The sequence below is a fragment of the Buteo buteo genome, chromosome Z (assembly GCF_964188355.1).
Source record: "Buteo buteo chromosome Z, bButBut1.hap1.1, whole genome shotgun sequence".
Lineage (NCBI taxonomy): Eukaryota > Metazoa > Chordata > Aves > Accipitriformes > Accipitridae > Buteo > Buteo buteo.
In genome coordinates, this window is record NC_134204.1 from 21366184 (window position 1) to 21381232 (window position 15049).

Here is a 15049-nt window from a genome sequence, read left to right on the forward strand (position 1 = left end):
ATGCTGGAGAGAAACAACAGGAGAAAGGTAAAATGGCTTTGAAGTTTTGCTGATAAATTTAGATCCTGGTTTTTAAAGGTGAAAGATAAGAAATAAATAAGCTGTTGATTTTGTTTCAAAGCTCTGGGTTTAGATGATAAGGTTTGCATTAAAATGTGAAAATATTTTTTTTAATTGTGTGGGAGAAAGTGTCACTGCTTCTTTCTAAAAATACAGAAAGAAGGTTGGTGGCAGGAGAATATATTGAAAGACTGTCTTGTTTTAACAAGCAAAAGTAAAACCTGTGTTGATATTATTCCTGTAATAATAATTTCTGACAGATAATCCTTAGTTTATTTGAAATCCAGAATTAAACAGAATCAGGTTACCCTAGATGTCAAAATCAGTATTGTCTTTTTTGTCTTGTTACAATGTTTGAAATTGATTTAAGGGGAATTTTCTTTGGTTTGACTTCTCTCTCTCTCTCTCTCTTTGTTTCTCTTTTAAGGTCAACTCAAATCAAAACATACTCTTGGGATAATGCCCAGGTTATTTTGGTCGGTAACAAATGTGACATGGAGGATGAACGGGTAATCTTCACTGAGAGAGGCAAACATTTAGCAGAGCAACTTGGTAAGAAAAGAAATGACAAAAGCTTTATGACTGCTTGTGAGAATGCACAAAGTAATGTCATTAATTGCTGAACTACTTGTGATGAAATGTTCATGATACAGTTGCTGTAAAAGAATAGTCATACACCACCTCCCTTTTGTTTCTGCAGGCTGAGGTCTGAACTGTCCTTGTTGATATCACTAATACTGTAACATCATTAGAATGGACATGTGTCCAGAGTTTACCTTATGCAGAGCTGTGATATTTCTGTCATCTAGGAGTGTCCACAAGATCAGTACTGGCTCAGAGGCTGGCTTAGGCTAAAGACAGACATATCTGATAAAATGTTCCTTATGCAGGTCCTTAGAAAGGAAGTACTTTATGGCCTTTGTGATAAGCAGCAAGATTAGGCACATGTGTGTATATATACAATATATTTAGATAGTTATAGCTATAGGCAGATACATCCTAGCCAGGGAAGAATTAAAAAACAAAACACCAAAAAAACCAACAACAACAAAAAATGAGGAGAGGAGAGATTAAAGAAACACCTTACTCAAAATGTGAACTACACCTTTTTGCAAGTTCAGAACATTTGAGTTATGATTTCCAATACCAATAATCCGAAACAGAAAGATCCCAATATCCAGCTCCCACTCCTAACAATTCACCTACTGCACATTTACACAGGTGTAAATAACATGAACCTCTGTTTCACAAAATCTCCCTCTAGCAGGCAAATGTTGTCCACACAGAAAATTACAGAGTTGTGAATATCTCTGTTCCTTCTGTTTCTGCCCAGCAGTGATATCCTTTCACACCATGAAATGTTTTTGAGGTGACACTGGACAAACTGTAATGGAAAATCTCCAGAGCATCATCATAATACTACTACCTGGCCTGTTTTTTTCTTCAAATTTGCTGATCTCTGCAGAGCATGCTCAGCAGGTGTGCAGATCAAACCCTGGCATCATTTGAGGGCAATTTCTGTGTTGTACTGGGCATGGGTTTGGTATTATTTTTAAAACTGGCCATAGTAAAGGCTCAGTCTGGTGAATATGTGTATAACTAAGATCTCATTGTCACTATTCTTATACAGGTGTTTAGGGTAAAGGGTGTTGTAGGAGTAACTGCATGGGAAACAGAGAGAGATGGCGGCTTTTCACAGTATACCACCTGTTCTGGATATAAACCCATGCTGATGGTTCTAAACTTACATATATTCATAGCTCACTGACCTTATTTTTTAAAATAATTTTTCTAGTTATACAATTGCTTGTCCTGGTAAATAATTTATCAGAATAACATATCTTCCTCTTGCATCTGTCTAAATAATCATTAAATATGTGTAAAAGCTTGCCTCAAAAGTATACATTAAAAATGACCATAAATTAGTCCTTGAAAGGTGACAGAAAAGGTTTAGCAGTGGGTTATGTCCAGAAAAATTGCCAACATTTGTGAAGAACTGAGTTTCTAAAACTGTTTCCAACAAAACCAAAATGGTTACCATTGTACCTGATTTAACAGAGGATATTTTTCTTTGCAGAAACACCTGTCATATTGTATACATTTCTATAACTTGTTCTTCCCTCTGTAAGCATTTCTAATATTTATTCATTTTACTAGGAGCTAGAGAAGTGTATACAATGGAGAAAGACATCCAAAAGAATTAACTGTATACTTTTACCCCAAATTTAGACCAGACACTAAAATGTCTGGCAATAAATGTAAATTTGCAATGTGGAGTTGAAGATTTTTTTTTAAGTCATGTAACTAATCTGAATTTCTATTCCTCAAACTATTTTCCTATGGAAAGATTAATGCAGTGAGTTGACAAGGAATCCCAAAGGTCATGAATTTAGCAAGACAAGAAGGAACTTTGCATGTTGTGCAGTCAAGAATCCTCAGTTGTAATAACCAATGCTTGGGGGAAAAAAAAAAAGAGTAATGAGATAGATATCAAAACTCATGTTTCAGGCTTTAAAGCAAACTTTAACTCCTGGGATTTAGAATTAAATCTTTATGGAAACAGATTATCCTCTATTCCCATCTTTATCTACTCTGGGATTTTCCTTTCTCAGATATACGTCCTGTGGCTATCTCAAGGGCAGATTATTGTATTCGATAAATTGTGGCTCTGATGCAGCATGTCATTTACTGTACTCAGACAGTACACAAAAATGTTTATATGTTTCCTGTACAGCTGTAATCATTTCTTAAGTCTGCTCAGAGATTGTGGGAGGTGGTATCAGGAAAGGCAGAAGAATGAGTTTCCCTGAATTGCAGTAAGTGCTCTGGCCACGGTGGCCAGTTTGAAGGGCATGTGTTGTGTCAAACACTTAAGACTGTCTTTTCTTTCTCTGCCAGTGAGTTGATAACATCTCTTGCGGGCACATTTTAAAATTAATGATATAGATTTTTGTGTCCCGCAAGAAGTTTTAAGACTGTGGGCCCTTTGAACACCATGGTCTGCAACACTGATTGCAGCCACAATTACAAGCAAGCACAACGCACGAGAGCTGTACAAACAGTATGTCGTGAAACACTCTATTCTCAAGTGTGGTTTTATTTTCAGCCCTCATTTATTTGAAGTCACTGAGAAAATGCATACATGTACATTTTGGGCCTGGTTTTCAAAAGGTCAAAAAAGAACACTGGGCATTTAACCCTCCAGGAAATATGGTGTCCTGCTGAGAACAGCATCAGAAAATTATGCCTCTATTGTGGCTGCAGACCTCTTTGAAAAGTGTGGACTTCAATTTTATTAACAAGGTGTAATCAATCATTTCTTTAAATGTCTCACTTACTTATTTCTCAAGTATAACCCAAACAAGTGGTTTAGATCAACCAGCAATAGGCCTCATTACCTCTGAAGGTCTGGCTAAACTAGTCAAGTATCCTATGGTAGCTCCGAGTACCTCTCTCATAACACTAATGCAAGTTCACAAAAGAGAAAAGGAATGGTTAAGAAAACCGGATCTGACCCTGAAGGGAAATGAACAGAATGTTTATGAAGACAGACTTTGTCTTGATTACATTTTAGATTTTTTTGACATTTGTGTTAATGACATAGAGAATGACACTGGCAATACCACCACAGATCATAGCTGCAAGCCGCATACTACCTTACCTACTGTTATGGCCAGAAGTAGGTGCCTTGTGAAAGGTATAAAAGAACAAACATACAGTGATACTTTCCCAGATTGTAGCAAATTATATTTGTGGGTCTCATGAACCAAAGACAGTATCTTTATATTCAATAGCCCTTTCACAATTTTTTCCCATGGACTTGTCCAAGGATGTCTTTGAAACCATATAAAATCTTACCATCCACAACATTCTTTAAATATGTGCAGTTTATCTAAGTTTTCTGCTTCTGCTTTGAATTGGCCCCTTGCTAATTTTATCTGACGTTTCTTCACTGTTGTATTTTGAGAAACAGTGAACAATTGTCTGCCGTTACCTGCTTTGCAACATGGTTGGTTTCAGAGACCTCTATCATACCCCTCCTTTTTCTCCAGGCTGAAATTCCCAGATTATTTTGTCGTTCCAAACACAAAGACCATGTCACACCTTAGCCATTCCTTGTCACCCTATTCAGTACTTTTTGTAAGTGGTACAGGCATTTTTCAGAAATAAGTTCATGGTTGTTTAACTTAATAACATCATTAAAGGAGTAATATAAGAATGAGGTGGAAACAGACAGGTTCAAATAAATTCAGTTGAGTCATGTAACTTTACCTCACAGAGATACCATACTGAGAAAATACAGAAACATGACAAACCAGCCAGTAGAGAGAACTAATTAACATAATGTTAATATTGACACAGGAAACACAGCAAACACATTTAAACAAGTTTATGCACTAATCACTACAAAAAAAGGGTGTGGAACATAATGCTTATACTATTTTGTCTCTTCAGGAATGTTTGCTCTGAGCACTACATGTATTGGCTAATGAGTGAAACCCCAATATAGTCAGCACTTACATGCTTTAAAGCATTTTAGTAAAAAAGGCTTGGAACTTCTTGCAAGAAAAATGCATGCACACTTGCCAGCTGCATTACTTACACAGCTTTTCTGACATATTCATCTCCTGCATCGCAGCCGAGTTCAAAGCTTGGTGTCACTTGTCAGAACAGAAATAAAAAGAATGACTGACAGACGGTATGAATTTCTTGGTTCCTTTTATTTGCGGTCTGTATGATACATTGTGATCTACATTCTGGCAAAGGATTAGCAGGCACAGGTGTGCACAGAGCTTTGAAGAGACTGAGTAACTGCACATGCAAATGGACAGTTGCATATGTAGTTCAACATACAGTTTCTCAATTTATGACATTTTGCTGTGCATGCAAATTAGGTACATAATTTTATATGTGTTCTTTGGTTGTTTGTGTGCTCCTATTTGCTATGTGTGTGCTACAAATTATTTCAACACTCATTAGTTTTAAATTGCAAGTACTGCCATTACAGAGTATACAGAGTCTTTAAGACCAGGGCGCCTAAGGTTGCTGCAAAAGTACAATCCTGCCATAGATCCAAACCATTGCTATTGTGTTTATGCTGCACCAGCTACTATGGGGGTACTGCAAGATCTGCCCCAAATGTCTGGCCACCTTTTCTGTAAGGTCTTGTTTGTCCTATCCCACCTTTTTGGCTCAGGTTGGTTAAGGCTCTGGGAAACGGAGCTGTTGTATCATAGTAATGTTGGCTGGAAGGGACCTCTGGCGATCATCTAGTGTGATGTCCCACTAAAATCTACCTCTGGCTCTATGTTCTGTCCAGCAGTTTTCAGGGCAATGCCCTTCCCATCATATTTTCTGTGCCTCCACGTTTCTTACACTCTGCCACCAAGGGTCACCCATGGCTGGGGGAATCCAGCATTTCTGAGCGTGCCTCAGGGTACGCTTACCTCTTTCTAAATGTAGCCTGGAGCACTGTCTCTCCCAAAGGCCACCAACTAATGTCAGAAAACAAAATGAAACAGGCCCTTTTTGGCTGAGCTCTACCATTCCCTTCTGCAAGGGCCAGCAGAAGCCAGCCCTCACGCTCCATTCAGGGCACCTACAAGGGGCTGTGAATGCTATGTGCCCCAGCATCAGCAGTGCCCAGGGCTTCAGTGCACCTCCACAGCTTGTCATTCAGAGGGGTAGTCATTTTACCCCTCAGATTTTATATACATACCAAATTTTGCATATTTTGGGATGGGTTCCCCTCTCCATCCTTTCTCTTCTCATCTCTTTTGGGCCATTTCTTCCTTAAAGCCTTTATTTTCAGCTCCCCCCTACCCCTCCCCCCTTCATTTCCAGTGCTTTGAAAATAAATTCCACCAAAAATGAGAAGAAAATTTCTCACTTCAAACCAAAATCAGCCCACCTTGCCTATTTTGTTTTCATTTTGTTCTTGGCTCAGGCATGTATGTACATAATGGTCGTGCTCGGGAGACACCAGAGACCCAATTCAGGGGTGATTAGATTTCTTCAAATTAAACCCATTTAGCACCCCAGCAAGCCTGAAAGCGGAGTGTTTGTCAGTGTTGTGTGCTCATACAGGGTGCAATCCGGCATCCAGCACTTCTGTGTGATGTGACAAGCCTTCAAGACCAGGCCTGCTGCTGAGATGGGGCAGGAAAGTGAGTGGTTTCTGAATCCTGCCAGGCCTGGGGCACAGAACAGCAGCTGCCCACCGTCAGGACTGGAGTGAACCCTCACTTGCCTTGGGGTATGAGCCCTGGGGGGGTAATGTGTACCTTAAGCATCTGTGGGTACACTGGGGGTATTAGGCATCTGTGAGTTTAGGCAGCAACTGAAGAGGCATTTTTAGGGCTGCAATTTTGGCATCTAAATCAGAAATCAAGTGGCACTTGCTGCACACAGCTTTCTAGAACAGCAAGTCCTGTTTTGCCTCCACGGCTGGCTGGAGGCTGTGGTGCAGAAGGCAGGGTCGCCAGCGGCTTCAAGAGCATGGACATATGGCTGCATCTAACTTTGCATTAAAAATGAAAATAATCAGGCTGTGCAGAAACATGTCTGTTTGTAATTCCATCCTTTACTTTTTTTTAGCTCTTTTTAAAGGGCAAACATTAGTGCCGGAGGAAGGAGTTGGACTGACAGTACTGACAAACACCAGAGTCTTCTGTTAAGTTACAACATACACAGGGTATCAGCAGAGCAATTAAAGGCTCCCATCCCCACGATGTTTTTTTATGGGGGAGAAATGCCAACCTGCCATTGCTTTCACACACTTGGAGCTGCATTACAGGAAAGTTACTTAATGACAATGAGAAGAAAGGGCTTGTGTTTGCTCAACAAATGTCTCTCATAAACAAACAATTGAAAATTTCTTTGCCAGGAATCTAATTTCCCAAATGCAGTCATTTAAGAATTATCTGGAAGCCACAATCAGAATCAGTATAACTGGAATTTATATGGAAACCTTCTGTTCTGAAAGACTGGAAAAGAACGTGTTCACTAGAGCATTGCCAGTAACTGCCCCTCAAATCTGTCCGTTCTGTCATAGCTAAGAGTGTACCTTTAGCGCTTTTTTAAAATAAATTTGGCCACCCTAAAGGTTGGATAAATTTCTTAGCATTTCTGTTAACAATCTTTACACTAGCTCTATCCAGAATGGTGCTAAAGAACTGCTCTTCACTGAGGTAATATTAGCAAAGTCCTATTTTGGGGCTTAATATTGTTTTAATACTTTTTTTAACATAGTCCAGCCCTGGGGCTTGTGTGGACAGTAGAGGTCCCATCCAACTGATCTAAAAAGCAGAGTACAGTGTAACCAGATCTGCTACCATAATTGCAGGTGTAAGAGATACTTTGAAGAACAGCAATGGCCATCAGCTACATTCAGCCCAGCTTCCTTGGAGAGGTGACCTTTGCAATCATGACATGTGTGTCTGTGTCTCTCAGAGAGAGGGGTAGAGGTCTCAAAGATATTAACAGTTCTGAGGAAGTAGACATCTGAGCAGAGAAGAAAGGTCTTGCAGTTGCCTTGACTGACAGCCTGCGATGTGAATGCAAACCTTATTTAGATACTAATCACAGCAAGCAAGAAGATAAGTGCCTGCCAGTGCCCCCTGAGAACTGCCCACAGGATGCAAATCCAAGAAAATAAGGCATCATTAGCTTTTTTCCTTTATATACCATGACATTGTTAAATGATTCATTCCCATGGCTTCCTAGATCTTGCCTTTTGTACACCACTGTGTTACAAAGGAAGCAGCTTCCTGCAGCCACTTCTTGCTCTGATGTTGCAGTCTCCTACTACTCCTCAAAATACTGGATTGAACAGGGCACTGGCAAGAGCAGCACTAAGGATCACAGTTCAAGTTTGTCTTCAAGGAAGGCTAGTTATTGCGGGAACACACCCTTGAGGATATCTATAAACATAACATCAGGAGTGGTAAATAAAATTCTCTTGGTGGTGTACAAACACTCTGAAACCAGAAGGTCTTCCTGATCAGCTGGGGAAACATTAGCATAGCTGTCATCTGTAATGTCTGTGGAATTGTGCTTAAAATTTGTTAGCTAGTGTGTCCTCTTGATGTCACGTTTTCTCAGGAAGATGAGAGGTGCAGAAGGTTCTTCCCTTTGCATATGGCTCTCCTCTCTGTTGTTTTCTTTCTTCCTTATTTTTCAAAGGCAGGCATAAACAAGCGTTAACAAGTGTCAATGAAGGAGCCTCTGCAGATCCAGGGCAGGTGTAAGGCAGAGGGGGACCTAAGTCAGTAATTCAGGCTGTTTATGTGTTTCAGGGCAGCTATCTAGACTGCTCTGTGTGCATTACAGCTCACCAGGTGAACAGCAGCAACATGCAGGTTTCCTGGCTGGCCAATGCTGCTGTAGTGCTCTGCGGGGGCTGCTGAGAACTGGCCAGCTTTCTTTGAGTCAACACTATTGGGAAGAAGGTAGGTAAGGGAAAGAGACATACTATAAGGACAGCAAAGGGAAAATGGAATTAAGCACACAAGAAGCATTTAAATTAGAGCATCTTGATGCATGTTCCACACACACTGTTCACATGTTCAGGCAGCAGTTTGATATTCTGGATTTTCTCAGTTTCAGCTCTGTTCTGCCTTACCTATTCACTTGCCTCTTGGGCTTTGTCATATCTTTGCAGTATCTGCTCTGCCTGGTCTTATCCACATCAACAGTACAGATCATCACGGGTGGTGGGAACATGGTGTTCTTTGAGTTCTGCTGCCCTGAGCATCACCAGAGAGTTGCCTCATTTCAGGCTTACACACACACAGAAAATTTTTCTCTCCGCTAATAATGAGCAGTGTAAAAAAAAACCTGAAGCAAGCATTAAAAGGCATAGATCTGAGACACCTCATACACAGGCATTTTAGAAGATTAGAGTGTCTAAGCACTATTAGTAAAATAATTGCAAGATGAGTCAGGAGGAGAGGTCACAGGGAAAAGGTCTGCAAATATTTCATAATAAAATGGAAAAGAACCAGAATTCAGGTATTTATTCCAGGCACACTCTGCTAGGAAAAATGCTTCATATCTCTTTGAAACTGTTCCACAGACAGCATTTCTGTTAAACAAAAAAAAATGAAACCCTAATTTATTGGGATCTTTTGCATAACATAACACTTATGTGGGGAATTGAATCCCCTACACAGGACAGTCAGTTGCTGCCCAGATGGCAACAGCAGCCTCTGTTGCAAGGGTCTTTGGAATGGTGTCTTCAGCTACATCAAATGAGACTCTCTGAACTCCTGTTCTCATGAATTCTTGTAATCCGGCTGGTCCTATGTGCTTGCTACATACCATGATCCCATGGCAGTGATTACTTTAAACTGTGCATAAAGTATCTCTTAACTGTCCTAACTGGCTTCAAAAGACTCTGCTGTGTGACCATTTCTGCATCTACAAGAACAGTTTTCACAGACCATCTTGTGCATCTTACCTATGTACAGCTGAATTCATTCTACAGCAGGAACTGCCTGGGGAGGACCCCACCAGCATGCCCTGTTATCTACTTAAGATGTTTATCAGCACATTTAAGCATATAAATAGTTCCTATCAGATGGCCCAGGCTGCTTGTGGGGCAATCTCTAGGACTGTCCAAAATTCCCACCTGTAGAGTTCCTGTAAAGAGTAAAGCAAATACTTTGTTGTGGAGGCAGCTGGGAGTTCAGTCACTTTCTCACAGGTCAGTTCATTGTCTCATCTATGCAGGGAGTAGCTGGGGAGGTCCTAGATCACCTGGGTAATTAATGACTAAGTTGATGGGATGTGTATACAGGCACAGCCCGATACCCAGCTACACCACTAGTGTGACTGCAGTTTCCTTCTTATATCAAAATCGGAACTAAAATTCCATCGGTTTCACCACAGCTGTAGTGCCTATTTTTATTTTATTTGAATAAATATGTTTGTGCTTGAACACTCTGTAAGCCTCTATTTTACTTGGAGAATGGGTGCCTCTAAGTTTTTCATGGTGTTCTTATGCAGAACATCCTCCATGATAGTGGGCCTGTTTTCTTGATCCATGTTACGTTATTTCCTGACATGGGTCTCTCCTCTTTGTGACTCTTTTCCTTTCACTTTACCTACCTGTCATGTATGCCATTTTGTGATCATCTTACGTGCCAGTTATTCTGTCTTCTTATCTGTAAAAACTGCTCCCCTCATAAATGTCCGTAAGATTCATTCTTCTTCCTGTCGCCTTCTCCAAGGCTTTGGTGTGTCATTTCTCAGGCACCCTCCCATTGTTCCTCAACTTTTCTGCCCTCTGGTCCTGCTTGTTCCTCTTTGGAATGGCTGCTTTCCTCCTGTTTCCTGTGGAGCAGACACTAACCATTGTGGAAGGGTCTGACTGTGTTGCTGTGCTAGAGTTGCAGCTGGGTTTCAACATAGAGCACTGAAAATGTAGAGGATCTTCCTTCCCCCAAGCAGTCCCCAAGCAATCTGAACAGTCTTCTTCTGCATGGAGCTCTGCAGGAGGGCTGAGGCCACAAGCAAGTGAGGCTACACTGACTTTCCCCATTTTCCTTCTAGTTTAGAACAAAGGAGACATGTAAGTCAAGCTAAACTAAAACAATGCCGTGTATATTCAAACCTCCTCTCAGTATATGATTTCTGTAGACGATCTTTTATTATGTACAGTTTTCCTGCTTTCCAGAGAAATGTGGAAAGGAAAGTTTTCATGGCAACATACGCTCATACCTGTGAGGTTATCTTTACACTTCTTGCTGATGTTATTAGAAGTTGTATGACCAAATCCCTGTACAATATTTATATCTCTTATTATCTAAACTACCTATGAACACTAACTTTGGCCCGTGTTTAGCTCCTATGCATTTAAACTATTTAGCACTTTGTGACATTTCAGCACAGGGCACCTTATGTAAATTAAAAATATGAAAAAAATCAGAACAGAGAGTTAAGTTTTTGCATTGGATATTAGTGCATGCTGGTATATCATGCCAAGCTAAATATAATTATCCGCTGTAATTCTAGGCTAGCACTCAAACATGCAAAAGCTACATGGTAAGCAGTTATTGGACTGAATATACAAATTATATCCTGTTTACATGGCATATCAAATACATTGTACTAATGGTATCAAAGTAGTTGTGTTTAAATTTCAAGTGGCCTTTTGAAATAAAAGATTAGCCCATTCACTAGAAAACACACACAACATTAAAAAAAAAACCCAAACCACAAAAAGGTGTTTTCTGCCCTTCTGCCAAGAGTTTCAAGGGATTGACATTTTCTTACTGGGATTTTTCTCATAATTAAACATGGTGGTAGTTGCACATTGTTATTCAGATTTAATCAGAAAGAATCGAAGTAGTTGTGCAAAGACTAAGCCATTTCTGTGAAATTACCAGTGGATTAGACATTTTGTAAACTATTTTAACATTAAACCCTTACGTAGTGGAAAGACAGAATTAGGATAGTTTTAAATTGCCTGGGAACCCTCAGGTGAGCAATGTGGTAACTGTGGGAAAAGGTGGAGCATGGGGGAAAAGGCTTGGAAAACAAACAAGTTAAAAAAGATAAATGTTTTGCAAAGGAAGCAATAACATGGGAAGACCCAGCACTGGCAGAAGCCTGCTGGATTGCAGGCTGACCAGCAAGTTGCAAACCTGGCCCAGATGAAGGAGGTGGACATGGGGGATGAAATATGGGACAAATGGGTGCAGAGAATAGAGCTTAGGAAAGCTTGCTCTGCTCCATAAAGGCTTCCCGTGTCCCTTCTGGGTCAAGGATAGCTCTGATTTTTGCCTTTAGGGTAGTTATTGGGAATGGATAGATAAAAAGTCCTCCTATACAAATCAATTAAGGAAGTTTTCTTCCTTATGTGCATTTGTATATTTTTTATTAGTTTGGTTTGTGGTGTTGGGAGTCCCTTTGGTTCCATGGATTCACCTCTAACTTAAGTAGATATCAAATTGCAGAAATCTTTCTTGTCTTTTTTTGGCTGGTTATTTCCAAACACAGTTGTCTGTTTTGGCACCAGGTTAATGACATGATGGAAGTGGCCACTTCCAGCTGAATAGTGCTCAGAGGAAATTAGCAGTTAGAGGTGGAGCAGTAGATTATTCCTTCCCGATGGCTAGGTATATAGGGCATTTCTAAGATAATAATACTCTCAAACTCATGTCAATTTTTAGATTAAACTGTTTTAAAGCAGAATTTGTCTAAGGGAATGTATTTGGTCCAGTCCTGATTTTATCTGCCTTGGTATAGCGCAAATAGCATTAGTGTACTTACTCTGACTGTGTTACAATTTTAACTGCTCTTCCAATATCACTCTTTTATAAGCGTGCTCTCACATGTTTACTTTCTCAGTGTCTCTCCATTCTTCTTTGCCCAAGAGAAGTTTGTATATTTATTGGAGATACTGGAATATGCATTGAATATAAACGTGTTGTTTATTTTCTTAGGATTTGAATTTTTTGAAACAAGTGCCAAGGACAACATTAATGTCAAGCAGACGTTTGAGCGACTCGTGGATATCATCTGTGACAAAATGTCGGAAAGTCTGGAGACAGATCCCACCATTGCTGCCAGCAAGCAGAACACACGGCTAAAGGACACCCCTCCTCCACAGCAGCCCAACTGCGGCTGTTAATGCAGCTATCAGCAAAGGCAGCTCCAGTGTGTTCTGTTGCCAACAGAGTATTTATGAATGGTCTATATGCCTTTATTTATACTGTCTTATTAATTTTGGGGGAGAAAAGTCTTTTATTTTACATCAGCAGCTGGTCAAGTATACGTATGGGGATGGAGAGGCTATTAGTGTGAAAGGACGATCCATTTGTTAGCATCTGGCTTTTGCATGCAGGAGGGCTATTATTTTCTCTTTTCTTTTTACTGTTTTACATTACACTTACTTCAGCTGGTGCCATGTCCTCAGACCACATTTGCCTAGAACTGAGTTTTGCTTCATCAGTTTCAAATTATACAGTTGAATCCTTAGGGTAGTGGCCAAGGTGTTTTAGAATAAGCTTCCTGATGCTGCTTACATTTTCTCCTGACTGAAAATCAATTTAGAAATATTCCTCTAGTGAGCCAATCCCTCATTGTGTCCAGATCATTTGTATAAGGGACACTTCCTGGAGCATATTGCCTTGGCAAATCTACACTTATCATGGCTGACTGGAAATTGCAGAAGTTAGAAAGAGGTTAGTTTCTGGACCCAAAGCCACCAAACTTACCTGTGAGTTTCCAACTGGATGTGGGTATTCAGTGCAGAACCTCAGATACTAGGTACTTCATCCTGTTTGGGTAGCTAGTATGTTACATTTCCATGGGAGCTGCATATCTATCTAATACCTTTCTGAAACTGGACTTAATTTCTCATTACATCATTACAGAGATCCTGATAGTACCTACTGCAGTACTGGAGGGCTGACTAGCTCTTTCAATTTCTACCTGCGTGAGATATTAAACACATAGTTCTATATCACCCCTGACAGAGCCAAATCCATTACGCTCAGATGTTCATAGCCAAAAGATGTCTTGTCATGGTTCTGTCAAACCTGTATACTTAAGTTTTCAGGAATTTCATCTCCCATGCAGTCACTGAGACAACCATCACCACACTGGCTACAAATGCCTGTATTTTACTCAGACCTATTGCAGAAGTGCTGCTAGTATCAGAGAACTGGAGTTTGACCTTATTTTTACTTTGATGAGGATATCTATTTTGACAAGACAATCAGAATTTCACAAGATTTTTTAAAAATTTGGGAGTAATAAAAATTTGTCAACATTTCTAGTGCTAAGCTGAATACATTCATAATATCAGCAAAAGGCTGTGAAGGTAGCAGAATAAAGTACACCAATTCTTTTTTTTATGAAGAGTTAAAAATAGTCACATTTCACAGTTTTTAAAAGTACTCCTCTAGTAATGGGTGGCAGTTTCTTACATCTGTGCCCTGAAGTACTTTGTACAGCTGCTTTACTTGCATCACAGTGACTTTTTTTTAACTAAATGGCATAATTGAAGAAGTGTTAACTGTTTTATTGTTCCAATTAGACAGAATTTAGGACAATTTCTTGAACTGTCTGCAATGGGGAAAATTGGAAGACAAATTTAAAAAAGGAAGTAACACAAGGTACTACAAACTGCTCACAACTGCAAAGAAATCCCTCTACACATATTAGTTTATTTGACAGTAATTTATATAACTCCTGAAACACATTAAGAGAAAATGGTTACCTTTTTTTAACTGATTAAATAACCTACATACACTTTGACACAGTAAAAATTACCTCCAAACAAGGCACATAGACATATATAAAATGAACATGCCACCAGGGTGCTACATTGGCTGCCTAACTTAAATGAACAAATGTTCTTTCTTCAGTCTGGGGTTTTAAACTATGTCTGTACTGTTAGCTAGTTTACTTACGCACTTGTTTTCCTAGTCGACATGGAGACTGGACTTCACTTGTTTACTTCCATGAAAAGAAAGCACTGTCCTCTTTGGGGCTGATGAGCAGCCAGGTGGAAGAGGCATGTGCTATCCCAACCATAACCCTGTCTCTCTCCAGGGATACTGCTTTTCTCTCCCCCATCTAAGGCAGCATGTTGATAATTGTGCTGAGAGACTTTCATTAATACCTCTTCATCCACTAGGTACCAGCGGCTTTGGAAAAAGAAGTGATAAGAAGCTGAAGAAGCTTTGTGTGAGATGGTGGGCAGTTTTCTGTCCTTTTCTTGTTATGTGCAGTTATTCCTGCTGGAGAAAAAGGAGCAGGGAAGCCTTGAGACAGCACTCAGCTTCAGCCCTCAACTCCTTTAGAAAAGGTTTAGGTTGTATTATTCATCTGAGCCATCTCAGGCAAGTCAAGGAGAGAAAGGAGGACATAGTCACCTCTTACATAAAATTGGACATGTCCTGGATCATGCAGCATGGCTACAAGTGCAAGTATTCTTCCAGCTTTGTTCTGGGATGCTTGCTGCAAGATGGTCATC

The 15049-nt window shown here is 40.0% G+C and overlaps 1 protein-coding gene across 2 annotated transcripts in view; it reads left to right on the forward strand.

Moving 5' to 3' along the window:
• Positions 1–12757, forward strand: part of RAB3C (RAB3C, member RAS oncogene family) — a 131116-nt gene extending 118359 nt beyond the window's left edge. For both annotated transcript variants that reach the window (XM_075019802.1, XM_075019801.1), the window contains exons 4-5: positions 488–612; positions 12510–12757. In XM_075019802.1, coding sequence (XP_074875903.1) covers positions 488–612; positions 12510–12697 — 313 coding nt within the window. In that variant the 3' untranslated portion in view covers positions 12698–12757. The remainder of the gene's footprint in view (positions 1–487; positions 613–12509) is intronic.
• Positions 12758–15049: the final 2292 nt, after the last annotated feature.